This window comes from Myiozetetes cayanensis, unplaced genomic scaffold (genome assembly GCF_022539395.1).
Source record: "Myiozetetes cayanensis isolate MyiCay16 unplaced genomic scaffold, myiCay2020 scf12, whole genome shotgun sequence".
Classification (NCBI taxonomy): Eukaryota; Metazoa; Chordata; class Aves; order Passeriformes; family Tyrannidae; genus Myiozetetes; species Myiozetetes cayanensis.
Genome location: NW_026086826.1, coordinates 12,601,018 through 12,625,804, shown reverse-complemented (window position 1 = coordinate 12,625,804; position 24,787 = coordinate 12,601,018). Strand labels below are relative to the sequence as shown.

Genomic DNA, 24,787 nt, shown 5'->3' with positions numbered 1-24,787 from the left:
TCTTGGAGCCCCTTTAGGCACTGGAAGGCACTCTAAGGTCTCCCTGGAGCCTTCTCTTCACATCCCCAGCTCTCCCCTCCTGTCTCCAGAGCAGAGGAACTCAGGCCCTTGGAGAACCTCCGTGGCCCCTCTGGACTCACTCCAGCAGTTCCACATCCTTCTGCTGTTGTTCCCCAGGGCTGGAGGCAGCTCTGCAGTGGGGTCTCACCTGGGTGGGGCAGTGGAGCAGAATCCCCCCACACCTGCTGCCCACGCTGGTCAGCCCTGGGCACCGGGTGTTTCTGGGTGCCAGCAGACAGGACCAAGGCATGTTGAGCTCATGAGCATTTCCCTCCCCAGTCAGGATGTGTCCCAGTGCTCCACTCCGACTCCCCCAAGGCTCTGCCTGCTCCATGTCCAGCACTTCCATGCTCACCTCACTTGCAGCACAATCTCCTTCCCAAAAATTTACAAGTAAAGCCATGTGCTCGGGTCCCTAGAGCCAGGCTGGAAATCACAAAAAACCACTGAATTTACATGTATGGGATTTTCAGACTTGGTTCCAGGTTCTCTGAGGCCATGAACTGGTAGAGTCTGTGGGCAGTTAACAGGGAGCACCGTGTCCATCCCACTCCTGCAGGTCCCCCCCAGCCCTCTCCACTGTGTCGTGCTGAATCTGCCTCGTCTGCCGCTTCAAGCCCTGAACTCCTGAAAACTGCTGTGACTTCCTTGGAAATACGTCAGTGCTGCCCTAGATACTGAGGCTGCTCCACCAAACAGTCCTTTCCACACTGCACAGTGACTACCAGACTATTTATCTTGTTATTCTCAGCATCTCTGGGTTCATCCTCATTCCCCTTTTCCTGCCAGCCCACCCAGAGCACCTCCGCGCTCTGTCTACCCTTCCCAGCTCCCTCTCCTTCTCTGGGAATAACATGCAGAAAACCAAGGATCTATTTTTCATTTTTCCAGCCTTTAGACATCAAGAGTTGTGCTTATCTCTCTGCAGATATTAATTCCTCCAGGATAAGTAATAAAAGGCTCCCTGGAGCAGCCTGTCCTGTTGGATTCCACGGATGCCCCTGGACTGCCCACTCTCCTCCTCAGCTCCCAGCCAGTTTGTGGCCAGATTAGAGTTCCCCCATCATGAGAGTCAACTGGAATACTCCAAGTTGTATTTCATGCTCTCCTAAAAGCCAAATATATCCTGTCTATCAAATCCAGTTCCTCTCCTAATTCTCTTACTCCTATAAACAAACCCACCGATCACATCTGCTGTGTTTTGCTCATGCTGGTGCTTTTGAGAGTGGGCCAAACCCCTGAAATCCAAATGCTCCCGAGCCAGGAGAGAGAACATGGAATCTGCTGCTTTAAGTGGGACAAATCTGCTTTTAATTGGCTGCTGTCCATGACAGATTTTAATCCTGTGGAGGCAATAGTCCACACTACTATCTGAGCATTTTTACCAGCATATATTGATTGGCTTTTTCCAGTCCTCCTCTGCTTTGTGTGTATTCCTACCCCAAAACTGTATTACTTAAATCATCAAACAATACATTAATTCCAGGAGTTTATATTATTGAGTCATTATGTTTTATCCATGGCTTCTAAAAACATTTTCTGAAGAAAGCAAGCCCTTTGGATCAATTCACTCTTATTTCACCAACAGACCTACACCTAGTGCTTTCATCTACAAAAACATGGATAAATGTGACGCTGGAATATCCTTGAGCTTTCAGGGACAAGGGAACACTCGAGCATCACTTTTCCACAGCAAACGTAGGGGTATAGCATGGGGCATTAAACAGAGCCCCCCAGTCCCAACTGGAAATGCTGTGAGTGGTCCAGCAGCTCTCTGGGAAGCTAAGTGAGAGATGGAAGGGAATCATCTCAATCCCAAAGTCCACATCTGACACTTGCATTACAAATACAAGTGTCATGCAAATCCAAGCACATGGGGCACTAACTGGAGCCTTTTTAGTGCTGGGCTGCTCCCAGTCCCAGAGGAATCAGGCAAGGAGTCCCAGGGGAAAGCCAGGAGCAACCTGGTCTTCTGGAAGGTGTCCCTGCCCATGGCAGTGGTGGAATGAGATGGGCTTTGAGGTCATTCACAACCCAAACCATTCCAAGATTCCAAGATTCTCCTTGAATGCTTTCAGAGGGGAAGGCAGTGATGTCCATCCTAAGGAGGGCGTATCCACTGGGTGCTCCCTGGCTTGCAGAGGTCTCCTGATGCCCTTCCCTGCTCTCCAATCTCTGAGCACAGTTCTGTGGCTCTGCTTTTTGTATTTACCCCATCACCAAGGTGTAGAAGCTTGGGAGTTTAGTTTTTAATAGTGCTTTGGAGAGTTAAGATTATTTTATTTTTTTCTACATGACCCGCCCCCTTCCCTGCTGTGTTCTGAGACCTCGCCCTGGCCATCACCACATCTCCACCCCAATTCCTGTTTCTCCCGGTATCTGCCCCTCCTGTGCTCCATGAGGGCTGAGGAGATGCTGTCCTGTGCTCACACAGCCAGATTTAACACCTGGGACAAGAAGGGCTGGATGAACTGCGACAGTCACTGTAAACCAAAGGTGCTGTGGGATGAGGATGTGTGGCTTCCCAGCACACAGCAGGAATTCTCCGGCTCAGTGTCATGGGTTGATTTCCCACTGTTTTCAGCTTTAACAGTTGGATTGATACAATTAACACGTTTTCATATGCTTTCCTTAAAAAAACCCAAACAACAACACAGAAAGAAAAAAGCTAAAAAAAGATAAACTGCTATTAAAGCTCACAGGCATTTTATGTCCTAGAATTTATACTGAGAGCTACATAAAAAAAGCGACAAAATGATACAAGTAACCAGGGTGGGGGAGAACCAGTCCTGTAAAATGACTGATAAATCCCTTTATAAGCCAAACAACAATCGTGTTACTTTGCAATTTGATTTTGAAACTTACAGAATTTTGCAAAGAGCTTCAGCTCTTTAATACATTTGGCAGCTGCAGGTTCTAATCTCACTATTTGTGAATTGCAACGAAGGAAAATAATTATTCCCCGAGTCCTGGGGAGGTATTGGCGCTGGAAGTGGCGGGGTTGGAGCGGTGCCAGGGTGGGGATGGATGGCTGTGCTGGAGCTGTCGCCCTGTGCCGGGTGCTGCTCTCATTTCGCTGCTCCATTGACGTCACCGGGAGCTTTCAAACCAGCCCCGCACGTCTGGTGAACTCCACAGAACTGGGAGAATGAAAAACCCGCAGCTCATTCACCAGAATGAAAATGAGGTGCTTTTCTCTCTCTCTCTCTCTCGTAAAACCTTTGCTGTTTTAATCCTTTTTTCCCGTCCCTTTATCGAGTTTGTGTTTAAATCAATAAACTGTGATTATAACATGTATCAGGGATCAGCCCTGCCCATGGGGGGTGGGGGGAATGAGGGGATCTTCAAGGTCCTTTCCAACACAAACCAGTCTGTGATTCTGTGATCTGTGATAAAAATGCTGAGGAAGGACACTCTTTGTACTTCCAAAGGTAACAGAATGGCTCTTTTTGCTCTAATTCAGACAGTTTAGGGTTTAACTTCCCAACCCTTATAAAAACCCCCATGTTATCAACACTGTCATATTCTGTGGAATGGGATGTTCTGTGTTACAAGCTGGACTTGGTGACCCTGTGGGTCACTCCCAACTCAAAACAGACTGTGATTTCATGACTATGATTCTATTATTCCATGATTCTGTGATTCTATCATGCCATGACTCTATGATTCTGTTATTCCAGGATTCTGTGATTCCACAATTCTGTGATTCTATTGTTCCATGATTCTATGATGGAAGGCTTCAGAATCTTTCTTTTTTATGTGCCTGCCCTGAAAATGAGCAGCAAAGATGCTCCCTGAGCAGTGTCTGGTTTGACACAGCTCTAATCTGGTGGCAGCCAAGCACTGACATCCATCTGCCACAATCCAGAGCTCCCAGGACAGAGCCAGTGGGAATAGGAGGTGGATAATGGTTATAGATTTGTTCTTGCAGTTTGTGAAGAAAGATTTTTAATCTTTGAAAAGTCCTTCTAGGATTCTTGTCTGCATAAGGAGTGAACACCACGGCTGCTGGTGACAACTCCGTGTGACAACCCAGGGCTGAGCAAGATGTCAGCAAGGACAGGGAAACCTATAGCAAAAGCCTTTGTTTAGTTCTCAGGGTTAAATTCCAGCTGAGCTTTGGAGCTGGGGAGCAGAGGACAGTGCCTAACATCCATCTGTCCTGCTCTGTGTTGGCAAGGGAGCTCCTACACAGGGTGCACCTGGGTTTATTCTGTGCAGAAGCAACTTGGGCAGGGTAACTGGATGGGAATGTTCATGGCCCCTGGAATAACTCTTTCATTATTCCCATCAGCAAAGGGGATAAATTGCAGGGGACTGGCTCAGGGGGAACGGAGAGCTGTTCTCAGGATGGCAGAACTGTAAATCACAAGCTGTGGAGGCTGTAAAAAAAATAATCACTCAACTTTTGCAATTCTTTGTCTGTAACAAAGGTCAGTAGGAACCCGAAATTTCACTTATTACATTTCATTTAATTCTTCTGTAGAGATGAAACCCCTTTTCCATCGTGTTGTTCACTGTACCAGCTGACTGTCTGAGATTGCCTAATCTGCCAGTGAGTTTGGAGCTAAAAGAAATCTGTATCCCAGTTATTAGCCTCTGGAGAAGAGGTTTATGAAGGAAATCCTGATAAAGCTTTAGAAACAGGAATCTGCATTTCTAAGCCTGCTAAGATGCAAGAGTGGAAAAAGCCCCAGAACTTCCTAGAAAATGCTGAGACCTCTTTTTGCATTCAGAGAATCCCAGAATGGTTTAGGCTGGAAAGGACCTTAAAGCTCACCTCATTCCAACTGCCTGCCCTGGGCAAGGACACCTTTTACTAGCCCAAGTTGCTCCAAACCCCATCCAACCTAGCCTTGGACACTTCCAGGGATCCAGGGGTAGCCACAGCTTCTCTGGGCAACCTGTGCCAGGGCCTCACCACCCTCACAGGCAAGAATACCTTCCCACTATCCCATCTACCCCTGCCCTCTAGCAGAGGGAAATTATTCCCCCTTGTCCTGTCCCTCCAGGCTCTTGTCCCAGGTCCCTCTCCAGCTCTCTTGGAGCCCCTTTAGGCACTGGAAGGGGCTCTAAGGTCTCCCTGGAGCCTTCTCTTCTGCAGGTGAACACCCCCAGCTCTCCCAGCCTGTCTCCAGAGCAGAGGGGCTCAGGCCCTCAGAACACCTCCATGGTCCCTCTGGACTTGCTCCAGCAGCTCCACATCCTTCTGGACTCATGTGAACCTGGAGAAAGTCATCTTGGCTTCCTGGTTAATCCTGGATGACCTACCCCAAAGGGTGTTCACAGACACCACCAAAGCCAGGCTGGGGAGCAGCAGCTGCTGACCCACCAAGGCAGCTCCTCCATCCAGGCTCATCCCGACAGGACCAGCACATGGAGGGGTGTGTGCAGCCAGGGAGGGCAGACTGCTGGGACTTGGACAAGTCAGGGAGGAGGAGGAGGAGTAATAGACTGGAAAAACAACTTCATGTGTGTGACAGATAGAGATGCACATGAACTTGGCTAAAAAGTCTCCTATCCAAGTGAAGTTACACAGATTATTTCCCTGGAAGTCAAGATAATGAATGGAAATATGGTAATGTAAATACGTCAAGAGCGGCCTCAAACACTCTAACTCTTATCTTCTGCCTTGCAAGACCAGTATGAAAATCCAGCCAGGAACAACTTGAAAAGATACAGCATGAAGAGAAGGGAAGGGAAAGGTCACTAAATACCAACCCCATTCCTCCACACACATCCCTCTGTAACCAGCTTCCCAAACAGCCAAAGCAAACACTGCACTGCTCGGAGCCAATTAAATCCCCATTATTTTATTGTTAAAAATTCTGTTTCAGCCAGGCATTGTCTCTGCTGCAGACACATCTCAACAGTGGGTTCTTTGTGCTTCCTACAGGCATTTGTGAGCACAGGAGAAATATTTGGCCTTCTCTTTCTGAATTGTGCCTACAGATTTCTGAGTTATGTCTCTCAAATCTACCTTCTGCATACAAATCATTTCTTTGTTGGAAATTCTGCCTATTTATAGAAGGCTACGGAATTAACACATGAAGACAACCAAAATGTTTGAAGTACATCTAAAGTTATGGCTAAAACCCAGGAAAATCAGGTAACTTGAAGGTAGAGCAGATTTTAGTCCACAGCATTGGAGAGTGTTAAATAATCACAGACCCAACCTTGAGTATTTTGAAACTCAATATCAAAATCAAAGTCAGTTCATGTCAGTGAAGTGAGGCGGGGGTCAGTCTCTTCTCACAGGTAACAAGGGACAGAACAAGAGGAAACAGCTTCAAGTCGCAGCAGGGGAGGTTTAGCTTGGATATTTGGGAGTATTTCTCCCTGAAAAGGTTGTCCAGCCCTAGCAGAGCTGCCTGGGGAGGTGGTAGAGTCCCCATCCCTGGAGGGATTTAAAAGCCATTTCGTTTTGGCACTTGGGGACATGGAGGCAGTGGTGGCCTTGGCAGTGTTGGGGGAACAGTCTCAGTGGGCTTTTCCAACCTAAAAGCTTCCATGATTCTCTATAATACCACATTATGAGAAACACCTCCAGCCTCACATCCAACTGCAAACATCTCCACTTGAATCAAGTGAGCTGAAAGAATTAAGGTCAGGGTGGCTGTTCTGCATCCTGTGGTTATCACCCCTCTGATAAACATGTTTCTATTCCAGCACAAAGATACGCCAAGAGGACCTGCCCCTCTGGCTGCCCTTATCTGGGGGGCTGTGGAGCACCTCTGAGATCCCTGTGCTGGCAGCCCGAAGCAGAGCCCTGGGTTTTTGTTCCACCACTTCATATCATGACAGTTTCTGCTCCCCCACCAACACAACGTTCAGCCTGAATTCAAGAGTTTGAAATCAGCCCTACAAACAAGCACCAGCCATGAATTCCTCTGTTTCACCACCAGGCACTTACAGGGACTGATGTGCTGCTGCAATCCCAACTGCACATAACCATTTTCCATTGCCCCAAAACACGTTCCAACGTCCCACACCAGGCAGAGCACAAGCGCAGAGGTCTCCTCTCTGCCGCCAAAAATCTGCAGTGACCGATCTCCCACATTGTCCAGGTGTGGATAGGAACCACCAGCACCTCTGCTGAACTTGGAGGAGAACATGGTGCTCCATGGAATCATGGAATGGTTTGGAAGGGACCCTTCATGGGGGTCACCATGTCCCTTCATCCTCTGTCATGGGCACAGGGACACCTTCCACTAAATCAGGGTGAAGCTCTAATTAAAAGACTTTGCTTATGCATGATGGGACAGCAGAAGAAGAAGCTCAGAGGAAAAACAAAAATTTATTCAAGAGGAAAAAAATGCCTGAAGTTGCAGTGCAAATGTGTAACAGCAATTCATGAGCCTCAGCCATGATGTGTGCTCTGAACAAGCAACCAAGAGGCTACACAGGTCAGGATTGGCAAGACTCAGTCTAACACTAACAAGGCCAGCATGGGGTGAGGAATATGTTTGATTTCCACCTATGCACAGGTGAAGTGAATTTTATAGGATAACCCCATCCCCTCCTTCATAAATCCATATTCTGACAAGGCTCCCTTTGAGCTGTCCACTTTTAATTACCTGAAACCTCACTGATTGGTCAATGGCAATGACCTGTCCCCTGGGCCCATCCCTAGTAAACCTCCCTCTTAGGATTAGGGTGTTGTTCAGTGTTATTTCAGTTCATTTCTAGAGCTGAAATTATTTATATTGCTCTTACAACCACAGAATGTATTTTTCCTTTCTCCAAATGAAACACTTCCGTAACTCCCTCTGCTCTGCACAGACATTCCCACTGTCCATAACTAATGTACACAGTCTCTCCTCTTCCTTTCAGTTGTAAGTCTGGCAAATCAATTAACACTTCCCACTCCTTTCCTCCTGGTCCCATACTCCTCTGTCTCAGCTTACTAGGGCTCCTCCTTATGATGAACTTTCTAAATCAAACCAACTCCCCCTGCAAAACATCAAGGGAAAGCCATGGTAAAAATTCCAAGATAGGTTGGTTTAGATTACAGATTAGGGAGAAATTCTTCCCTGTGAGGATGGTGAGGCCCTGGCAGAGCTTGCCCAGAGAAGCTGTGGCTGCCCCATCCCTGGAAGTGTTCAAGACCAGGTTGGATGGGGCTTGGAGCAACCAGGGATAGTGGAAGGTGACCCTGCCCATGGCAGGGGGTGGAATGAGATGAGCTTTGAGGTCCCTTCAACACAAACCATCCCAGGATTCCATGATTCTGATACAGGCTCTGCTGAAGAGCAGCAACACCTGCTGCTGTGTCAGGCACAGCCATGGAATCCTCATTTATCTCTGTCCTTCAGACCTGGCACATGTGGGACCTCTTTGGCCGGGGAGGAACCGCTGCTGTCAACACCCTGCTGAGCACGGAGCAGCCACAAGAGCTGGCACCACTAGCAGCAGGAAGAAGGACCCTGCCGTCCACCCCAGCCCACGGCGTGGCAGAGGAAGGCGATTGCTCACCTCAGCTCTCCAACGATTCATCAGGAAGACACAGCCCTCATTTTATTCAGGGTAATGACAAACACTGTTGGGGTTTCAATCAAGAAAAGCTCACACCACCGTGAAGGGCCCTTGGGAAGGGAGGACAGGCAGCACCACGCACAGAGAACTCAAGCAACCAGTGGGACCTTCCATCCTTCCTCTCCCCGCCGCCTCCGTGTCTCCAGGGGCCTCCACTGGCTTCCTTTCTGAAGGTTTGCTGTCACCAGAGGTCTTCCAACAATATAATAAGGCATTTTTTGCTCTTCTCTAAATATTTACCTTTCCATTCTCCTGTCCCTGAAACACCACACCCGTCTCTCCTCAAGGAGCGGGCTGTGCTCTGGGGAAGGGAATCTCACCCTCTCATTCCACAGCGCCTTTAAAGGCTCAGAGCCTCAATATTTCCATTAATATATACAAATACTAAGCTATAGGTTCATCCCAGAGCCTAATGCAGAGGTTAAACGATTATAAGCAATAATGAGATTACGTAGAATAAACGCTATGTAAGAGCAGAATATTTCTGTGTATAGGTACGATTACAGAATCAGCATTTGAATATCTAGGATATAAAATTATCTCTATATTCTGTATCCTTAAGGACTACATAGATTAGCCACACTAGAAGACCATGTATATCACACTACCCAATGGTTTCATCCCTGAACTCAAACAGCAGGTCTTTACCTATAAAATGCAACCCATTTTGGTCCCGTCTATCAAACCCAATCCTGCGCCACCCGTGGTAGGACACGACTCTGGAGTTTCCCTCTCCCCTCCCTCTGCCCTACCATGGCCAGATCAGAGCAGAGGCAGCAGCAGCAGCTCCATCTGCTTATTAAAATGCAACAGTAGTTGACAAGAGACTGGAGAAGGTACAGAGGTAGCATGGCAAAATCACTCAAGCGAAAGAACATTTTAGGGACTCATCAATTTTTAAATGAAAATTTCAGTTCATGCACACCTTAGAATGAAAACAACCAAGCACAACACCAAATTTTCCATCCTTTCCCCACCCTTTTCCCACAGCCCCAATTACCAGGTGATTCGTGAGGGTGCGTTGCCAGATCAAAATCTGACCAGGAAAGATCAGAAAAGAAAATATTCACTAAACAACCTGACAATGCCACAGCTCCAGGAACACGCACCCCCTTAACGCTCCCGTTCAGCAGCTGCTTTTGACCAAGGTAAAATCACCACTTTCAAGCTCTTCTGCCCACCAGAACTGCTCTGATCCAGACAAAGCCATGGAATACTCACCAAATCCACGAATGACGGCGATTAGGTAAAATATTAATATTTAACATCTTCCAAGATGAGACTTCTCTTCTACTCGTCCGAAAATATTCAGTACATTTCCTGCTTATTCCAAACTTGTATCTTTCTGAAGTTGTATCAGTGGCACGGAGATGTTTCCAGGAGTTTTTATTCTTTGTGATTACATGTCAACTCCCATTGCAGGGTGGATGTCACTTTATATACGAATGCAAATGACTTGGCAATCAAAATGTGAGGGTGCATGTGGAACAGCCTCTATGGACTCCCATATTTCTTCATTTCTAGCAGAAGAAAGAAAAAATAAATCTATTTCTGGCAAAACCCTGACTGCAGTTTCCTGCTCTCATTTGTTTAATCCCTTCCAGTGATCCTGAGACGGGGAGGGGGGGGAAAAGGCAAGGCTTTTCAAAGCTGGAGAAACATCCCCTTTTTCCTGTTTATCCTTTCCAGGTCATATCCCTCGTTCATTCAGCACCTTCACAGCTGAATCAAAGTTTTCTGATGCTGCAGAAACTCCGCTCCCGGGTCCCTCCTGTGTAACCCAGGGATGGTATTCCCGGGGTGACAGGGGTGCAGGCAGCTACGTGGGGACACAGGTCCCCATCCAGGTGAGGTGCTACAGGCAGGAGGGAGCAGGTCTCTGTGGCAAAAGGCCTGGCTTATCCATCCCACCAAACCAGACGCAGCAGCAAAGCTCTCCGAGGGTTTCCAGCTCCCTGCCAGGGGTCATTCTGCACGGAGAGGGGAGTGCTCTGCGCTATTCCCGCCACTCGGGACCGGGGCTGTGTCCCTGGATAGGATCCCTACTGCCTCTCCAGCCCTCCCCAGCCCGGCTCGAGGTGCTGTGCCTGCAGGAGAATCCTCGGAGCAGGTACCTCCGCAGCTGCGACCTCGCCCCGATGAGCGACAGCAGATTTGTGAATCTCTGCATAAAATGGAATTTTACAAGATTTACATCTAAATCCCGCCGCTAAACATCAAACCCGGCACAGCTCCCTGGTGCATCCCGACGTCAGGGGGTGGGTGGTGGGAAGACGGGGAGCAGCTCCCAAAATCCTGCCCCCACCACGCACCTCCGCCGGAGCCCGAGCCGGGGACGCGCAGCCGGGGAGGGGATCCAGGGATAAAGGGAGAGCTGGAGAAACAGAGGAGAATGAAAGCGCTTCCAGCGGCGACAGTGCCACGGACCGGGAAGGCTGGAAGGGATCTGCCCACGCGTCCCTGCCCAGGCTGCACCTCCGCCCACCCGCACCTTGCGGGGGCGAGGGAGGGGGACGCTAATGGGGCCGGGCTGGATGCGACACTTCCTCCTGCCTGGGAAACAAAAAGTTCAATGTCAAGGAATGCGCAGGAGGCACCGGCAAATTTTGCCTTCGCTGGATTTTTTTTTTTTTCCTGCCTCTGAAGTCCCCAGACATTTCACCTTGACAACCAAGGGAAGGGATTTTATCACCAGCTGAAATCAAAGGCATCGGCAAATCTATAAATGGGATTTCTATAGGTGAGGTACAAGCGGGATTTCTATAGGTGATGTATAAATGGGATTTCTATGGGTGTAAAATGGGCTTTACATTTCATTAGAGCTATAAGCGATGCATAACATTCCCTACCCGCAGGGAGGGGGTGCCCAAAGCAGCAGGAGGGGCCAGCACAGGACCAGCAGCCCAGGGCACAGAGTAGGGAATTGTATCCCACAGCTCTCTGAGGATCCATAAACCAAGAGCTGAAACCTGCCAGCCCACCCCGCCCTGCAGTTAACTCCCAACTAGAAAGGGGAATGAGGAACTGGTTTAGTAATTAAGATGTCAAATCCAATTTCAAAATACACGGAAAGGAGGAGACTGGCAGTGTCATTCCATCCGAACTCAAACTCCTGTCGCCTGCACCGGCAGTCAGAGCTGAGAAAAGAGTCTTCCAGACTGGAAGACTCTTTTAAGCTTCTCTTCTGTAATTGTGGATGAAACATGAAACTGTATTTGTATTCTACTGACATTAGAAAAAATATATTAAAAAAGGGGCAACTTAGAAGTATAAAAAGCAAGTGAAGCCATTGAGTACAGATAATCAATACACTGACAGTTTGCACCTCTCATGTGCTTTGCTGCACCTCCACTTGTGGTAATTTGGTTTGAAAGGACCCAGTTTTACACACGGTGGCAAATGATTTTGTGTAGACCACAGAATGATGCACCTTATATAAGAAAAAGTCCCCAAACATACATGGATGGACATAAATACACACATACACAAACATGAAAATCATAGAAACCCAGAAGAGTTTGGGCTGGGAGGGACTTCAAAGCCCATCTCATTCCATCCCCTACCATGGGCAGGGACACCTTCCACTAGCCCAGGTTGCTCAGAGCCCTGTCCAAGCTGGCCTTGGACACTTCCAGGATGGGGCAGCCACAGCTGCTCTGGGCAACCTGTGCCAGGGCCTCACAATCCTCATGGGGAAGAATTTCTTCCCAATGTCCCATCCAACCCTGCCCTCTGGCAGTGGGAAGCCATTCCCCTTATCCTGGCACTCCCCTCTCCATGCCTGGAACAAAAAAACCCCAGGATGTCCCCCTGGAATGAACATCTGCCACGCTAGCCACGAACATTATTCAAATTCTTCTTGGTGAAAAAGTCAAAATTAACTCCCTGCTAATTTGGTAACAGACAGTTCCAGGCACTGTTGCGTCTTTTCTATCCCACCACACTGAGAGTGTGCATTTTCCCTCCCCATTCCCACTTTTATGGCACCTCCATTCACGAGTCTGACCTTTCCCTTCATCCAGCATCCTGAACTTGATGTGGCTAATTGCAGGGAACAAGGCAGTAATCAAACAGTGGCTGGGTGGGAAGGATAATAACTCATTCTCTTGGTTTTTTCTCCTAGAGCTTCTCAGACAGTTGAATAATTATCCTCCACTAAAGACCCAACTGAAAAACCAGCAATTGCAGTATCAACATGACATAAATGAATGTAACTCTCAGGGCTGTGATCAGAACCCACTGCTCCCTCACTTCTGGGCCTGTGCACCGCTGAGTGCCCTCCCTCCTACTCCCACACACTTCAAAAAAACCATCAAATTGTTCATTTTGATCTTCAGCCACATCTACATATTTAATATATTTATTAATTAGCAGCTAAAATGGCTTTGTAAGCCCTAGTAATGATTAGCCCTGCTCCCACCAGGCCCTCCTGGCAGCCCCAGTATTGATGCTCCTCCAGGGAAACTTCAACTGCTTTGTGAAAGATTGCACAGACTCCTCAAAAAACGGGAAAACCAGCCCTGAACGTTTATTTTTTCCACATCTTTCAGCAAAGTTACATAATGCAGCTCCTGCACAGCCGACCCTGCTCTCCTGCTGCCTTGAAACACTGCAGGCCCTTCAGCACCTCGGAACCTTCATTCCCTCAATCCACAGCAGGTCGCTGTGAAGGCCCGGGAATGTTCCCTGTCCTAGGAAGGCGCAGCCTGAGAAATATCAGCTGATATTTTGGATATTTTTGAGACAAACCAGAAGTGTGGAGTATCAAAATAATCCTGTTGGATGCTCTCTCTTTCCAGATTAAAAGACTCTACACTTAATGCAAGAGCATTTTGGGGGTTTCACCCCAGATAAATAAGCACTAAATGTTTAGAGGCATATTGTGGCTCTCTCCTCCTTGCTAACAGTGACATAATCAGGATAACCTGCAAACATCCCAGCTGATCATCAAAAGCATGAAAACCACCCCAAAAAGGACTTCCCCCCTGCTGCTCATGGGATTTTATTGTCTGTTTTGCAGAGCAGCATTGATCCTTTTCCCAGTATTTAAATTGTTGGGGTCTTTTTGCCACATGCCAAGGCCACAGGTTGCTATGGGGAGCACAGAGGTATTTATTGATTTGGGAAGGGTGCATTGCTTATGCTCCAAAGCAGCTCCTCAGCCATGCAGCAGTTTTTCATTCATTCCTTCTCTCTGGCCACACTGATTCAGAATGATCAAATACTAATTTGCAATTCTAATTTCCTCCCCCCTCCCAAACAAGCTGCCCAAGAGCTCCAGAAGCATTAAATTGCAAACCTTTACATTAAACAACACTACTTTCCATGTAATACTGAGAAATATACTTAATTAAGAAATGAGATCATAAAACATAGACCCACTCAACATAATTAGCTCATCAAATATAATTTTCAGATAATCTGTTTTTCCTGAATTCTGGAATTCTAGTCAGCAAATAATAAGCTGTCCCTGCTCTAAGGTGACTTGGAACCTGCAGGTAATTTGGAGTGCCAGGAAATTCCCAGCTCCAAAACCTGGGTCTCCTGCAGATTCTTCTGCAAAATGAATGTGCCAGAGACCTCTGAGGGATACCGGGGTGGGATGAGCCAGGTGTTGGACTGCAGGAGGCACACATTCATTTGGGAGAGGGTCACTGAACCTCCTGCCAGTGCAATGAGGCTGTTTCATTGTCAACTCAACTATCTGGGGCTCATTCCCCCCCATGGTGCAGTCCCTGCCCCTCTGCCAGGGCTGTTTCAAAGATGTTGAAAGAGAGTCATTGAATCACTGAATCCCAGAAGGGTTTGGGTTGGAAGGGACCCCAAAGCTCATCTTTTTCTACCTCCTGCCATGGGCAGGGACACCTTCCACTAGCCCAGGTTGCTCTAAGCCCCATCCAACCTGGCCTTGGACACTTCCAGGCAGTGCCAGCTCCTCTGGGCAATCTGTGCCAGCCCCTCACCACACTCCCAGGAAAGAATTTCTTCCCAATATCCCATCTAACTCTGACCTCTGGCAGTGGGAAGCCATTCCCCCTTGTCCTGTCCCTCTAGCCCTTTGTCCAAAGTCCCTCTCCAGCTCTCTTGGAGCCCCTTTAGGCACTGGAAGGGCTCTAAGTTGTCCCTGGAGCTTTTTCTTCTCCAGGTGAACACCCCCAGCTCTTCCAGCCTGGCTCCAGAGCAGAGGGGCTCCAGCCCTCAGAGCATCTCCATGGCCTCCTCTGGACTCATTCCAGAATGATGGGCATCCTCGTGTTGTCTTACAGTCACAGTGGTCTCAGTCTACAGAGCTCTGGGTAAATACTGTGTGGAGATGGCACAAGCACTTGATGTTTTCCAAAAATGGCATCACTAAAAGTCATTTGGCAGCAGGAAACTGCAGTTTCTGGAGTGATGCTCTCAACTTACCCTCAATCTGTCCTCCACAAACACAAACCTGAAGTGCCCCCCAGGAAGATTCATCTTTTCAAAGCAGACACTTCACCTCCATCTTTCTCACCAACACTTTCCTTATCCGCTTCCCATAAATAAAACCATGTTTTCAGATGGGTACCACTCAAGCCAAGGAACTTAACGTGGAAGAGGAGGCGTTTCAAAGCAAACAGTTCACACAAACGGACTAAATCTGAGAGACAGAGCCCAGAGAGCCACCAGTGATGCACCAGACTGGGCTGGGTAAGTGGGAAAGAGTCAGAGGGAGCCTGTGCAAGAAGCAGAGGAAACTAAAACAAGGGTGAAAAAAAGAAGGAAAAATAATCTTGCTGATCCTCAATCCACCCTGCAACTTCCCAGTGAAGGCTCCTGACAAGTTTCCAGCAGAACACAGAACATAACAAAATGAATCAACAACGGCAGCTGGCTTGAGCAAACCGAGCACCGCCTTCTCCACAACCATCTCCAAGGGGTCTCAGCACTCACTTAGTTGGCAATTAATTAGTGGGAGAGTTTTTATCTATTTTATATCAACAGCATATATATGATGACATCTTTACAATACACACTTAGGAGGAGCGCACCAAAGCCTCAGCGCTGGAAAGGAGAGGCACGCAGAAGTGCCTGCGCTGAGCAGGTTTCCATCTGGATTAGATCTTGATCTCCCATTTTATTGTATCTTTAGGGAGGTTTAATTTTATGTTCCACTTTGGCTACTTCCAACCTCTAAAGCTTTCGCAAAGCAATTTGTGCAGAAGCTGCTGCAGGGGATGTGAGTTCCCACAGCAAGTGACTACAGCAAACCCCAGCACCATTTATCTGACGGAAACACAAACTCCCAGAAACTTTATCCCTGAAAGGAAATTTATTTACTCCTGATGCTCCACATTTTTGGAAAGCAGTCGCTGTATTACCTCAGATAGGGAAGGAGCACTGATGGCTCCTCTCTGGATAAAATTAAATGAAGTAACAGGGGAAAAGTGCTGTAATTCATAGAATCACAGAATCATTCAGTTTGGAAAAGGCTTCCAATATCATCATGTCCAACCTGTGCCCCATCCCCACCTTGTCCCCCAGCCCAGAGCACTGAGTGCCATGTCCAGTCGTTCCCTGGACACCTCCAGGGATGGGGACTCCACCACCTCCCTGGGCAGCCCCTTCCAATGTCTGACAACCCCTTTCATGAACAAATTCCTCCTGATGTCCAATCTGAACCTTCCTGGCACAGCCTGAGGCTGTTTCCTCTCCTCCTGTTCCTTATTCCCTGGGAGGAGAGCCCAACTCCCACCTGGCTACCCCCTCCTGCCAGGGAGTGGGAGAGCAAGAAGGTCCCCCCAGAGCCTCTTTTTCTCCAGGCTACAAATTCCTTGTGGATCAGAGTACCATCACCTGTAAGCAGACTGATTATTAGAGATGAGACATCTCAGAGTAACACATGAAGCATCGTGAGGCTTCTCAAGCTTTCCAAGCTGTGACTCTGGGTCCCCCTCCATCAGTGCAGCCATCTGGAAAAGCAGATGTCGAACAAACGCCCGATGCCGGCACGCTTTTCCATCTTCCCACTCCCTGCTGCAGGCCAGGAGAAAATCTCAGCCCCACACCAGGCTTGGTGTTTCCTGGATGAGTAATAAACCTCCACAAACACAGCCCTGGGCGCTGATGTGGTGTTTTTAGCCGTCAGCATCTACAGCTGAACTTGGATCCATAAAGAAATGGATCTCCAGACGTGATCCAAGGATCAGGGTGATGGGTGGGAGGGCACTCAACAGCCACGAGCCTCTCTGGCTTTCCTAGACCTCATCCACAGCACTGGTTTATAAGGAATGAAATAACTGCCCCTGTGATATAGGTTATAATATCCCGACTTCTAACCCTCAACATTTTTTCCGTGTCTCCAACCCTTGCAGCCGTAGTTCTCAAGAGCTTTCACATCTCCTTGAGTGAAGAAGGGGTATTTTTACATGATGGCATTTTGTGTTAAAACAAGCAGATGACAATTTCAGCACAGTACTTAAGGAGCTATTTCCTGACAGGAGACAGGGGAAGCAGCAGTTTCCTCAGGCACTCAGATTGCTCCTTTCTGCTCTCTCCCCTAATGTTAACTCCCATCATGCTCTCAAGTTCCTTTGAGTACAAATCTATCTGCATGAAAATATTTTAAAATATTTCCTATTACATCTGATTTCGTGACAGAGAGGAAGACCCAGAACAGGCAGGAAAATTTAATCACATTCTCCACAGGCTTCCTCACTTAAGCAAGTGCTCTACATCCACCAGGACCACGGTGATCCCAAGTGAACCCCCTCAGGAGAAGCTTCCAAATCTTTGCAAATGTGCCACTTAGCACTTGTTTGGAGGTGAAATGGCCACCACCACCTCCTGGGGTGGGACAAGATGAGCTTTAAGGTCATTCCCAACTCAAACCAGTCTGTAATTCTATTTCTTTGGAATACAGAAACTCCCCTCTCAATTATGTATTACATTGCTGTAACAAAAACTAACTTACATTGGCAATAGTTATTTTTTCATATTGATACAAGTCTCATTTCAACTTCCAGCAGCAGACTAACACACATCTCTATGCACCCATCCAAGCCAGGAAATGTTGGCCTGCTCAAAACTGTGAAAATTCAGAACTGCTCTAATTTTTAAATAATTTGAAAACAGCGAATGTGCCAGAACGTTTCCCAAAGTCGGCTGCCCACAGTAAGCCTGGCTTTGCTATTAAAAGCCTGGGACAGAGAACAGCTCACAGAAATACAGACAGAACAGGGCAAGAGTTTGCTCTGAGCCAGGACCAGGGTAAGCTCCAGGGGGACTCAGGTGTGCTGTGGGTATTTCTGCCTCCTCTCAGGATGGACATGGACATGTTGGAGTGAGCCCAGAGGAAGCATTAAGATGATCAGAGGGATGGAGAAGCTCTGCTGTGAGGAAAGGATGTGAGAGCTGGGATTGTTCAGCCTGGAAAAGAAAAGCTTTGGGGTCACCTAATTGTGGCCTTCCAGGACCTGAAGGGGCCAACAGGAAAGATGGAGAGAGACCATTTACAAGACCTGGAGGGACAGGACAAGGGGGAATGGCTTCCCACTGCCAGAGGGCAGGGTTAGGTGGGATATTGGGAAGGAATTCTTGGCTGTGAGGGTGGGGAGGCCCTGGCACAGGTTGCCCAGAGAAGCTGTGGCTGCCCCATCCCTGGAAGTGTTCAAGGCCAGGTTGGATGGGGCTTGGAGCAACCTGGGCTAGTGGAAGGTGTCCCTGCCCATGGCAGGGGGTAGAACTAGAGGATCCTGAAGGTTCCTTCCAATCCTATTCTGGGATTCTGTGAGTCTGTGAAGTGGATATGTATGTATTAAACTATGTGCAATGTCATTTCTCTTTCAAAGTGTTGTCATAATGCCAAACCTCAGTAGCATAAATGCATGTTTTCTGTGGGGCTTTGGCAGAGCTCACACTCTTGGATAGTGAGATTCCCTGGTTGCCTGCAAAGCCTTTACTGGGAAAACTCACAAATTTCACCTTGTTCAGAGAGAGTGATGCTTTGGGGGTTGTTAAATCCCGAGTCCGATCCCCTGGGAGAAGCAGCGAGGTGGGCGAGGTGTGTGGGTGCTGTAACACACACTGGCATCCCCCAAGGCTGCCCTACCCTGGGAATTCGATGCTTTTCCACTGCTGGAAATAACGGTAGGGAAATGAGCATTACCTGGGCTAACACCTTCTGTACTGCACGTGATGGAAAAGCCTTCAGGGCTCCTCTAAATGACAGGTGGGGGCACCTGCTCACCTGAAGCTGATCCTCATTCTGTCTTTGAAGCTGCTCTGTTGGTAATAAAAGTAGATATTCCTTTAAATTCTGTCTGGTTGTACGTGTTCTCCAAGTAGGTTCCACCCAGACAATAAAATTAAAAAATAAAAACTAATAATGACTTTACAAGTCCCTCTCCAGCTCTTATGGAGCCCCTTTAGGGCTTCCTGGATGACCTGTGGTATATGATGAAAAAGAACAGTTTGAAGCCCTTTGAGAGCCTTACTCATGTATCTCAGAATAGTCCCCGTCACAGCTCGGCATCGTGAGTGGATATATTTAACTGTTACTCCTTATCACTTACGTTCCCTACCCTCTAAATATCATCTCAGGAACAGGGAGAAGACAAGCTCTTTCTAAAGGTTTCCAAAACCCCCTCCAGCTCCAGTCACACAAAAAACTTTTGGGCTTTGGCACCTGGACTCTTTCCAGTTTTCTTGCCCATTACAACACTTTTCAAACCAATTTATATTGCTCCCATTTCTCTGACAGAATTGATTTTCAGAGAAATGGGCAAGGAATTGGGAAATATCTCCCCTTGGCACTGCTCTGCCCTTCTTCATATCTCATCTGCTAAAGGCAGAATTGTTACACCTGACAGTAGAGATCCATAAAAATATGTCTACCTAAAATCATGGAATCCTGGACTGCTTTGAGTTGGAAGGGACCTTAAAGCTCATCTTTTTCCACGCCCTGCCATGGTCAGGGACACCTTCCACTAGCCCAGGTTGCTCCAAGCCATGTCCAACCTGGATTTGGACACTTCCAGGGATGGGGCAGCCACGGCTTCTCTGGGCAACCTGTGCCAGGGTCTCACCACTCTCACAGCCAAGAGTTCCCAATAACCCATCTAAATCTTCTCTCTTTCAGTTTACAACCACCAGCCCTTGCCATGTAGGAGTAGAGCTGCAGTTTGAATTAGCAGCTCTATTATTATACCTGCAGATGCTGCTGCTGCAGCCCCACATCTTCTTCCAGGAGCCCTTGGCACACCTGCACCAAAGCGTCCCCACTGAGCCAGGGTGACAACACCTGAGACACCAGAACTGGTACACTGACACTACAAACTCCATGAACCCAAACAGCAAGTTGAGAAAACCACAAGTTTTTCCCAGTTTCAGGAATACGCCAAGCCAGGTGTTGTTAAAAAAAGGTTCCACCTCCCAACACTTCTCTCTCCCGGGAGCCTGGTGATGGCAATCTCTTACAGGAAACATTGGATGCAAGAGAAGTGCAGTGCATTTGTTTCCTTGGAAACAAACCCTTTCAACCTCCACCGTGCACACAATCTTAAGCAAAAGAAAACTCTGTAATTAGGCCCAAGGTCTGGTTATTTTTAGCCAGCAAGATGTTAAATCACAACTATTTTATTAGTAATAGAACCCAATGAAAACACATTTGTCTCAATTATTGGAGCAGTAAGTCTTTGTATGAACCCAAACAATAAACCCACTGAATTGTGCTAAGATATGTAATTGCTTGCCCATTTAAAGAGAATATAAATTGGTAGATTTGGATTCACTTATGCTCTGCATCTGGGTTAAAAGGAAATCTCTAAGTGCCAAAAAAACCTGAAACAATCAGGAGGTAACACTTATTCGTTCACTGAGGGTTGGACTTGATCTTGGAGGTCTTTCCCAGCCTTAATGATTCTATAATTTAGGAGAGTTTAAAACCTTGAATAACCATTAACATGCTGTTGGCACCTCTTGTAAACAACATCTGGCCTCAAAGGCTGAAGCACCTGCAGGAACCTTGCAAGGACTTTACTCCAGCTCCACAATAAGCACCAACTTTTGCCCAAATACCGTTTGCTCTTCAATAAACCCTTGCATTAAACTCAACATAACATTACTTGATTGATGGACCTTTCCCTGGAGGGATTTAAAAGCCATGTGGATGTGGCACCTGGGGACATGGGGCAGTGGTGGCCTTGGCAGTGCTGGGGGATGGTTGGATTCCATGGTCTCAGAGGGCTTTTCCAACCCAAATGATTCCATGATTCCATCTACAACGTGAAAACAGTTTGAGAATCAAAACCCCACAGTCAGAGGGAGTAGGTAGATTCTTTCTCACTGGAAATGTAAATATGGCCTGAGGAACTGAGATAGAAGAAATTGGGTAGTTTAGCTGAAAATACATTGGCCAGATCTATTCTTCTTATGATTCCTTGGTGGATTTAACTATAGAAAATCTCTCTATCCTTTCAATTAAAAAGAAGCCAATTGAATTCTACACAAAACGTTTTGAAAATATAAATGGAAAATAGTTATTGATTAAATCTTACTGTAAAATTGATATTTTTTCCTAAAAAATAATTAAAAGAATTACAGAATTATTTCTTCTATAAATCTGTAATTTTACATCATTCTCTAATTTTATTGTTAAGTTTTATACTTTCATAAATTATGGGGTATTTTTGCTGTGCACTCAACATAAAAATATTATTTCTGTAAATTCCACTACTGGGCTATTGGGGAAATAGATCTGTAAAAACAAGATTTCCAAAATTAAAAACAATATTAAAAACAAAATTAAAAAGAAGATTAAAAAATCCTTAAAAACATGACTTACAAAATCCCAACCTCGTGTTTCAAACAGCAAAACTGAACCCAGGAGTGAAACTGTTTCACAGCCCTTAACTCGTATTTGTTGTTCCCTGGAGATTCTCTCACTGGCTTTGGATAGATTTTCCTTTTCCTTGTATAAATGTTTCCAAATGAGAAAGATTTATTCTCTGACCACCCCATCTTTTGGATTAAACATTACACTGTGGGTTTGGGTTTTTTCCACCATAAATAGAGTGATTTTACAGGAAAGGAAGCGTCACGACACTTGTGAGTTGAACCAGTTGAGCAGACAGAGGTATATCACACAAAAGGGAATTTTAGGGCTTTTATGGATAAGGATAATTGTGTTTAATATTGAATATGCACTTTAATTTCTTGCTGAAACAGAGTTTTAATCTCTTCGTGACCAATACACTGCTCTGAGAAGAATCACAGCTATAGAGAGGGGTCAGTGGATAAATCTGGAATGACCATTTGAGAATGCAAGGTTCTGTCCTGAAACATTACATTTTCTTACGTGTCCAGACTGTACTTTAAAAGGAAATAATTGTGCTGTAGTTGGAACATGTACTCTTGAATTATTCACATAAAATCCGAAGCAGATCATCTGTTAGACTGAAGTGGGCAACCACCTTCTGGGGGAAGAACTTTTTTCTAAAATCCAACCTAAACCGGCCCTGACACAACTTGAGGCCATTCCCTGGGCTCCTGTCCCTGGTCCCCACAGAGCAGAGATCAGTGCCTGCCCCTCCTCTCCCCTCCCCAGGAAGTTGGAACTGCAATGAAGTCTCCCCTCAGTCTCCTCCAGCTGAACAGCCCAAGTGCCCTCAGCTGCTCCTCTCACAGCTTCCCCTCAGGGCCCTTCCCCATCTCCATGTTCCAGTCCTCCTTTACGCCCAGTGTGTTGGGATCTCACTGCTTGAAGCAAGGCAGGTAACCCAAAGGGGTGACCTTCCCAAATGCCCAGATGTGACCATACAGGTGTCACCCACACACTCCCAGCCCAGCTGAAACCCCAATTATTGCTGCACTGTGGGACACAGCAGTACTTTCCCCCAAAGAGCAGCTTGGATATTAAATTTTTTCTCCATTCTGAAAGCAATTGGCACAACAACAGAAAATTCAGAGACGCTTCTGGTCTCCTAAAGGAGACAATTCAGAGCTGATAGATGGCACTCCTTTGGCTGCCTAAGGAATGCTTCATTAGATGTGCAGCTCAGCTCCCACTGTTCACAGAGAAAAGATTCTCTTATTTAGAGTGGAGTTGGATCCTAATATCCTGTCTCTTCTCTCCATCTCCTCCTAAACAATGGCTGTACACAGCTCTGCACACTGCACAGACACAATCTACCTGCTGAGACAGAAAATTGCCCCAGTTGTCACCAAATTACATAGGCTGGGAAGCAGCTGGTGTGAAAACCATCTTGTTGTGAATGATAGGATGCTGAGCTGCTTAATGTTTGTCATTCCTCCAGTCTCTAGGGAAGATCTGATTCTTTGCTGCCACAGATGACTTCACATTATGGATGAAAAAGAAGGGAGGTCATGTTAGAAGTCAAAGTCATGTATATGTAGTGGAGGGCAATGTGGACTGTAGAAACATCCCTTGTGGGAGCACAAGGAGCAAAACCAGTCTGTCTCTCTTCCAGATCTCAGGAAAAGGTTCTTCCCCCAGAGGGTGGTTGGGCACTGAACAGGCTCCCCAGGGCAGTGGTCACAGCACCAAGGCTGGCAGAGCTCAGGGAGTGTTTGGACAATGCTCTCAGGGACAGGGAGGGATTGCTGGGGTGTCTTGGGCAGGGCCAGGAGTTGGACTCGATGATCCCTGTGGGTCCCTTCCAACTCAGCATATTCCATGATTCTTGCACATATGGATACTGGCCAATTTTTCTGTGGTGATCCAAAAGCTCCACTAAAATCTCAAACGGGAAAATCTGAAAATGTGGAGGTTTCTCTACTCAAAAGAGCATTTCCAGGGGTGACAAGACTCAGTTGCAAGATTACCCCTGAACCTGGGAGAACAGAAACTCGGATTGAACTTGATTTTCTCTGAGTCCTCCACATGAGAAGCACATCTGGAAGACATTACCCTCCTATATTGGTGTGTTTAGACTTAAGAATTGGACAAAATGGGTTTCTAGGCCAGTGAATGTGTTGGTTTTGTTTTTTTTTTTTTTTTGAAGAGCAACTGGCAATCTTCTGTCTGCTATTAGGTGGAAATTGTATCTCGTTAATAGAATCAGAAACAAACAAGTTGAATGTCATTTCTGCTCAAGAAAACAGTAACATATAGATTAATGTTCAGCTAATTGTACATGACAGTAATTCTACTGAGGGGGCTTCGAGTGACATTAGCAAGGCTGAGTGGGTTATTAATCTCACAGCAGCCCCTCCATGGGATTTCAGCTTCCCATGAATAATTCAGCTTGTTTAAAAAAAAAAAAAAAAACCAAGAAAAAACCCCAACCAACCAAAAAACCAAAACCAGCTTAATATGGATTTTATTCCAATTTTTTACTATGAATTTTCTCCTCCCTGCATTCATAACTGAGCCAGGTAATTTATTGTGATTCCAATTGTATTATTCTCATGGCACTCTAACTTTTAACTCTTTCTTTATCTGAGTGTAGCTGCTACATCGAGTTGCCTTTGACTTCAATGAGATCTTGTTAGAATATCATGGAATCCTGGAATGGTTTGAGTTGGAAGGGAATTCAAAGCCCATCTCGTTCCACCCCAAAGCTTCCCTGGACAACCTGCACCAGCAAATCTGTCCCAGAAAAACTGATCCATCAGCAAGGGCTGGAGATCTGGCTGAAGGCAATTGCTGGGATAAACTCATATTTTTCTAAAAAATAATGAAACTGAAGTGGATCCATGTCTCCAGTACCCCAGTCAGCAGAAGTAGGACACACTGGAGCATTGAAATACTTTTTAATAAAAGCCCAGTTTTACTTTTGAAAATTTAACTCACCAAGACCAACTTTCCCACCCACACACATGAAATCTATCTTCCCAGAGACACAAATCATTATAAAGGCCCGGTTTTTTAATTGCCCTGGTAGCTCATTAAGAAGTTCATTAGGAATTTCATGAAGCTAAAAATTTAGCATCCAAAAAATGTTGTTGTTCTTTAATACATACAACGTGATATGAATATTAAAAATGTTACTAAGAACAGGTCCTAAAAAGGATGTAAATTCAGAAGAGTCAACTCCAAGCAACTGAACCATACAAATCTGCCAGTTTGCAAATTTCTTTTTCACTGGGAATGTTTTCACCTGCCTCTTGTTCTATTTTTGCATCCATCCAAGAACAGTGGACATAGTTCCCACCCTGCTGGGATCCACATATTGGGCTTCTGCAATCGGGCAGCTCCTCTCAGGAA

The 24,787-nt window shown here is 46.5% G+C and overlaps 1 protein-coding gene across 3 annotated transcripts in view; it reads right to left on the bottom strand.

Annotated features, from left to right (window-relative positions):
- The window catches only part of PDE4B (phosphodiesterase 4B), a 197,659-nt gene that overhangs the window by 80,133 nt on the left and 92,739 nt on the right, over window positions 1-24,787 (bottom strand). Inside the window, exon 2 of one of the 3 annotated variants that reach the window (XM_050307441.1) lies at window positions 9,817-10,115. The exons of the other annotated variants lie outside the window; for them this stretch is intronic. Within the exon in view, the coding sequence (XP_050163398.1) occupies window positions 9,817-9,863 (47 nt within the window). The 5' untranslated portion in view covers window positions 9,864-10,115. The remainder of the gene's footprint in view (window positions 1-9,816; window positions 10,116-24,787) is intronic. 3 annotated transcript variants of the gene reach the window in all.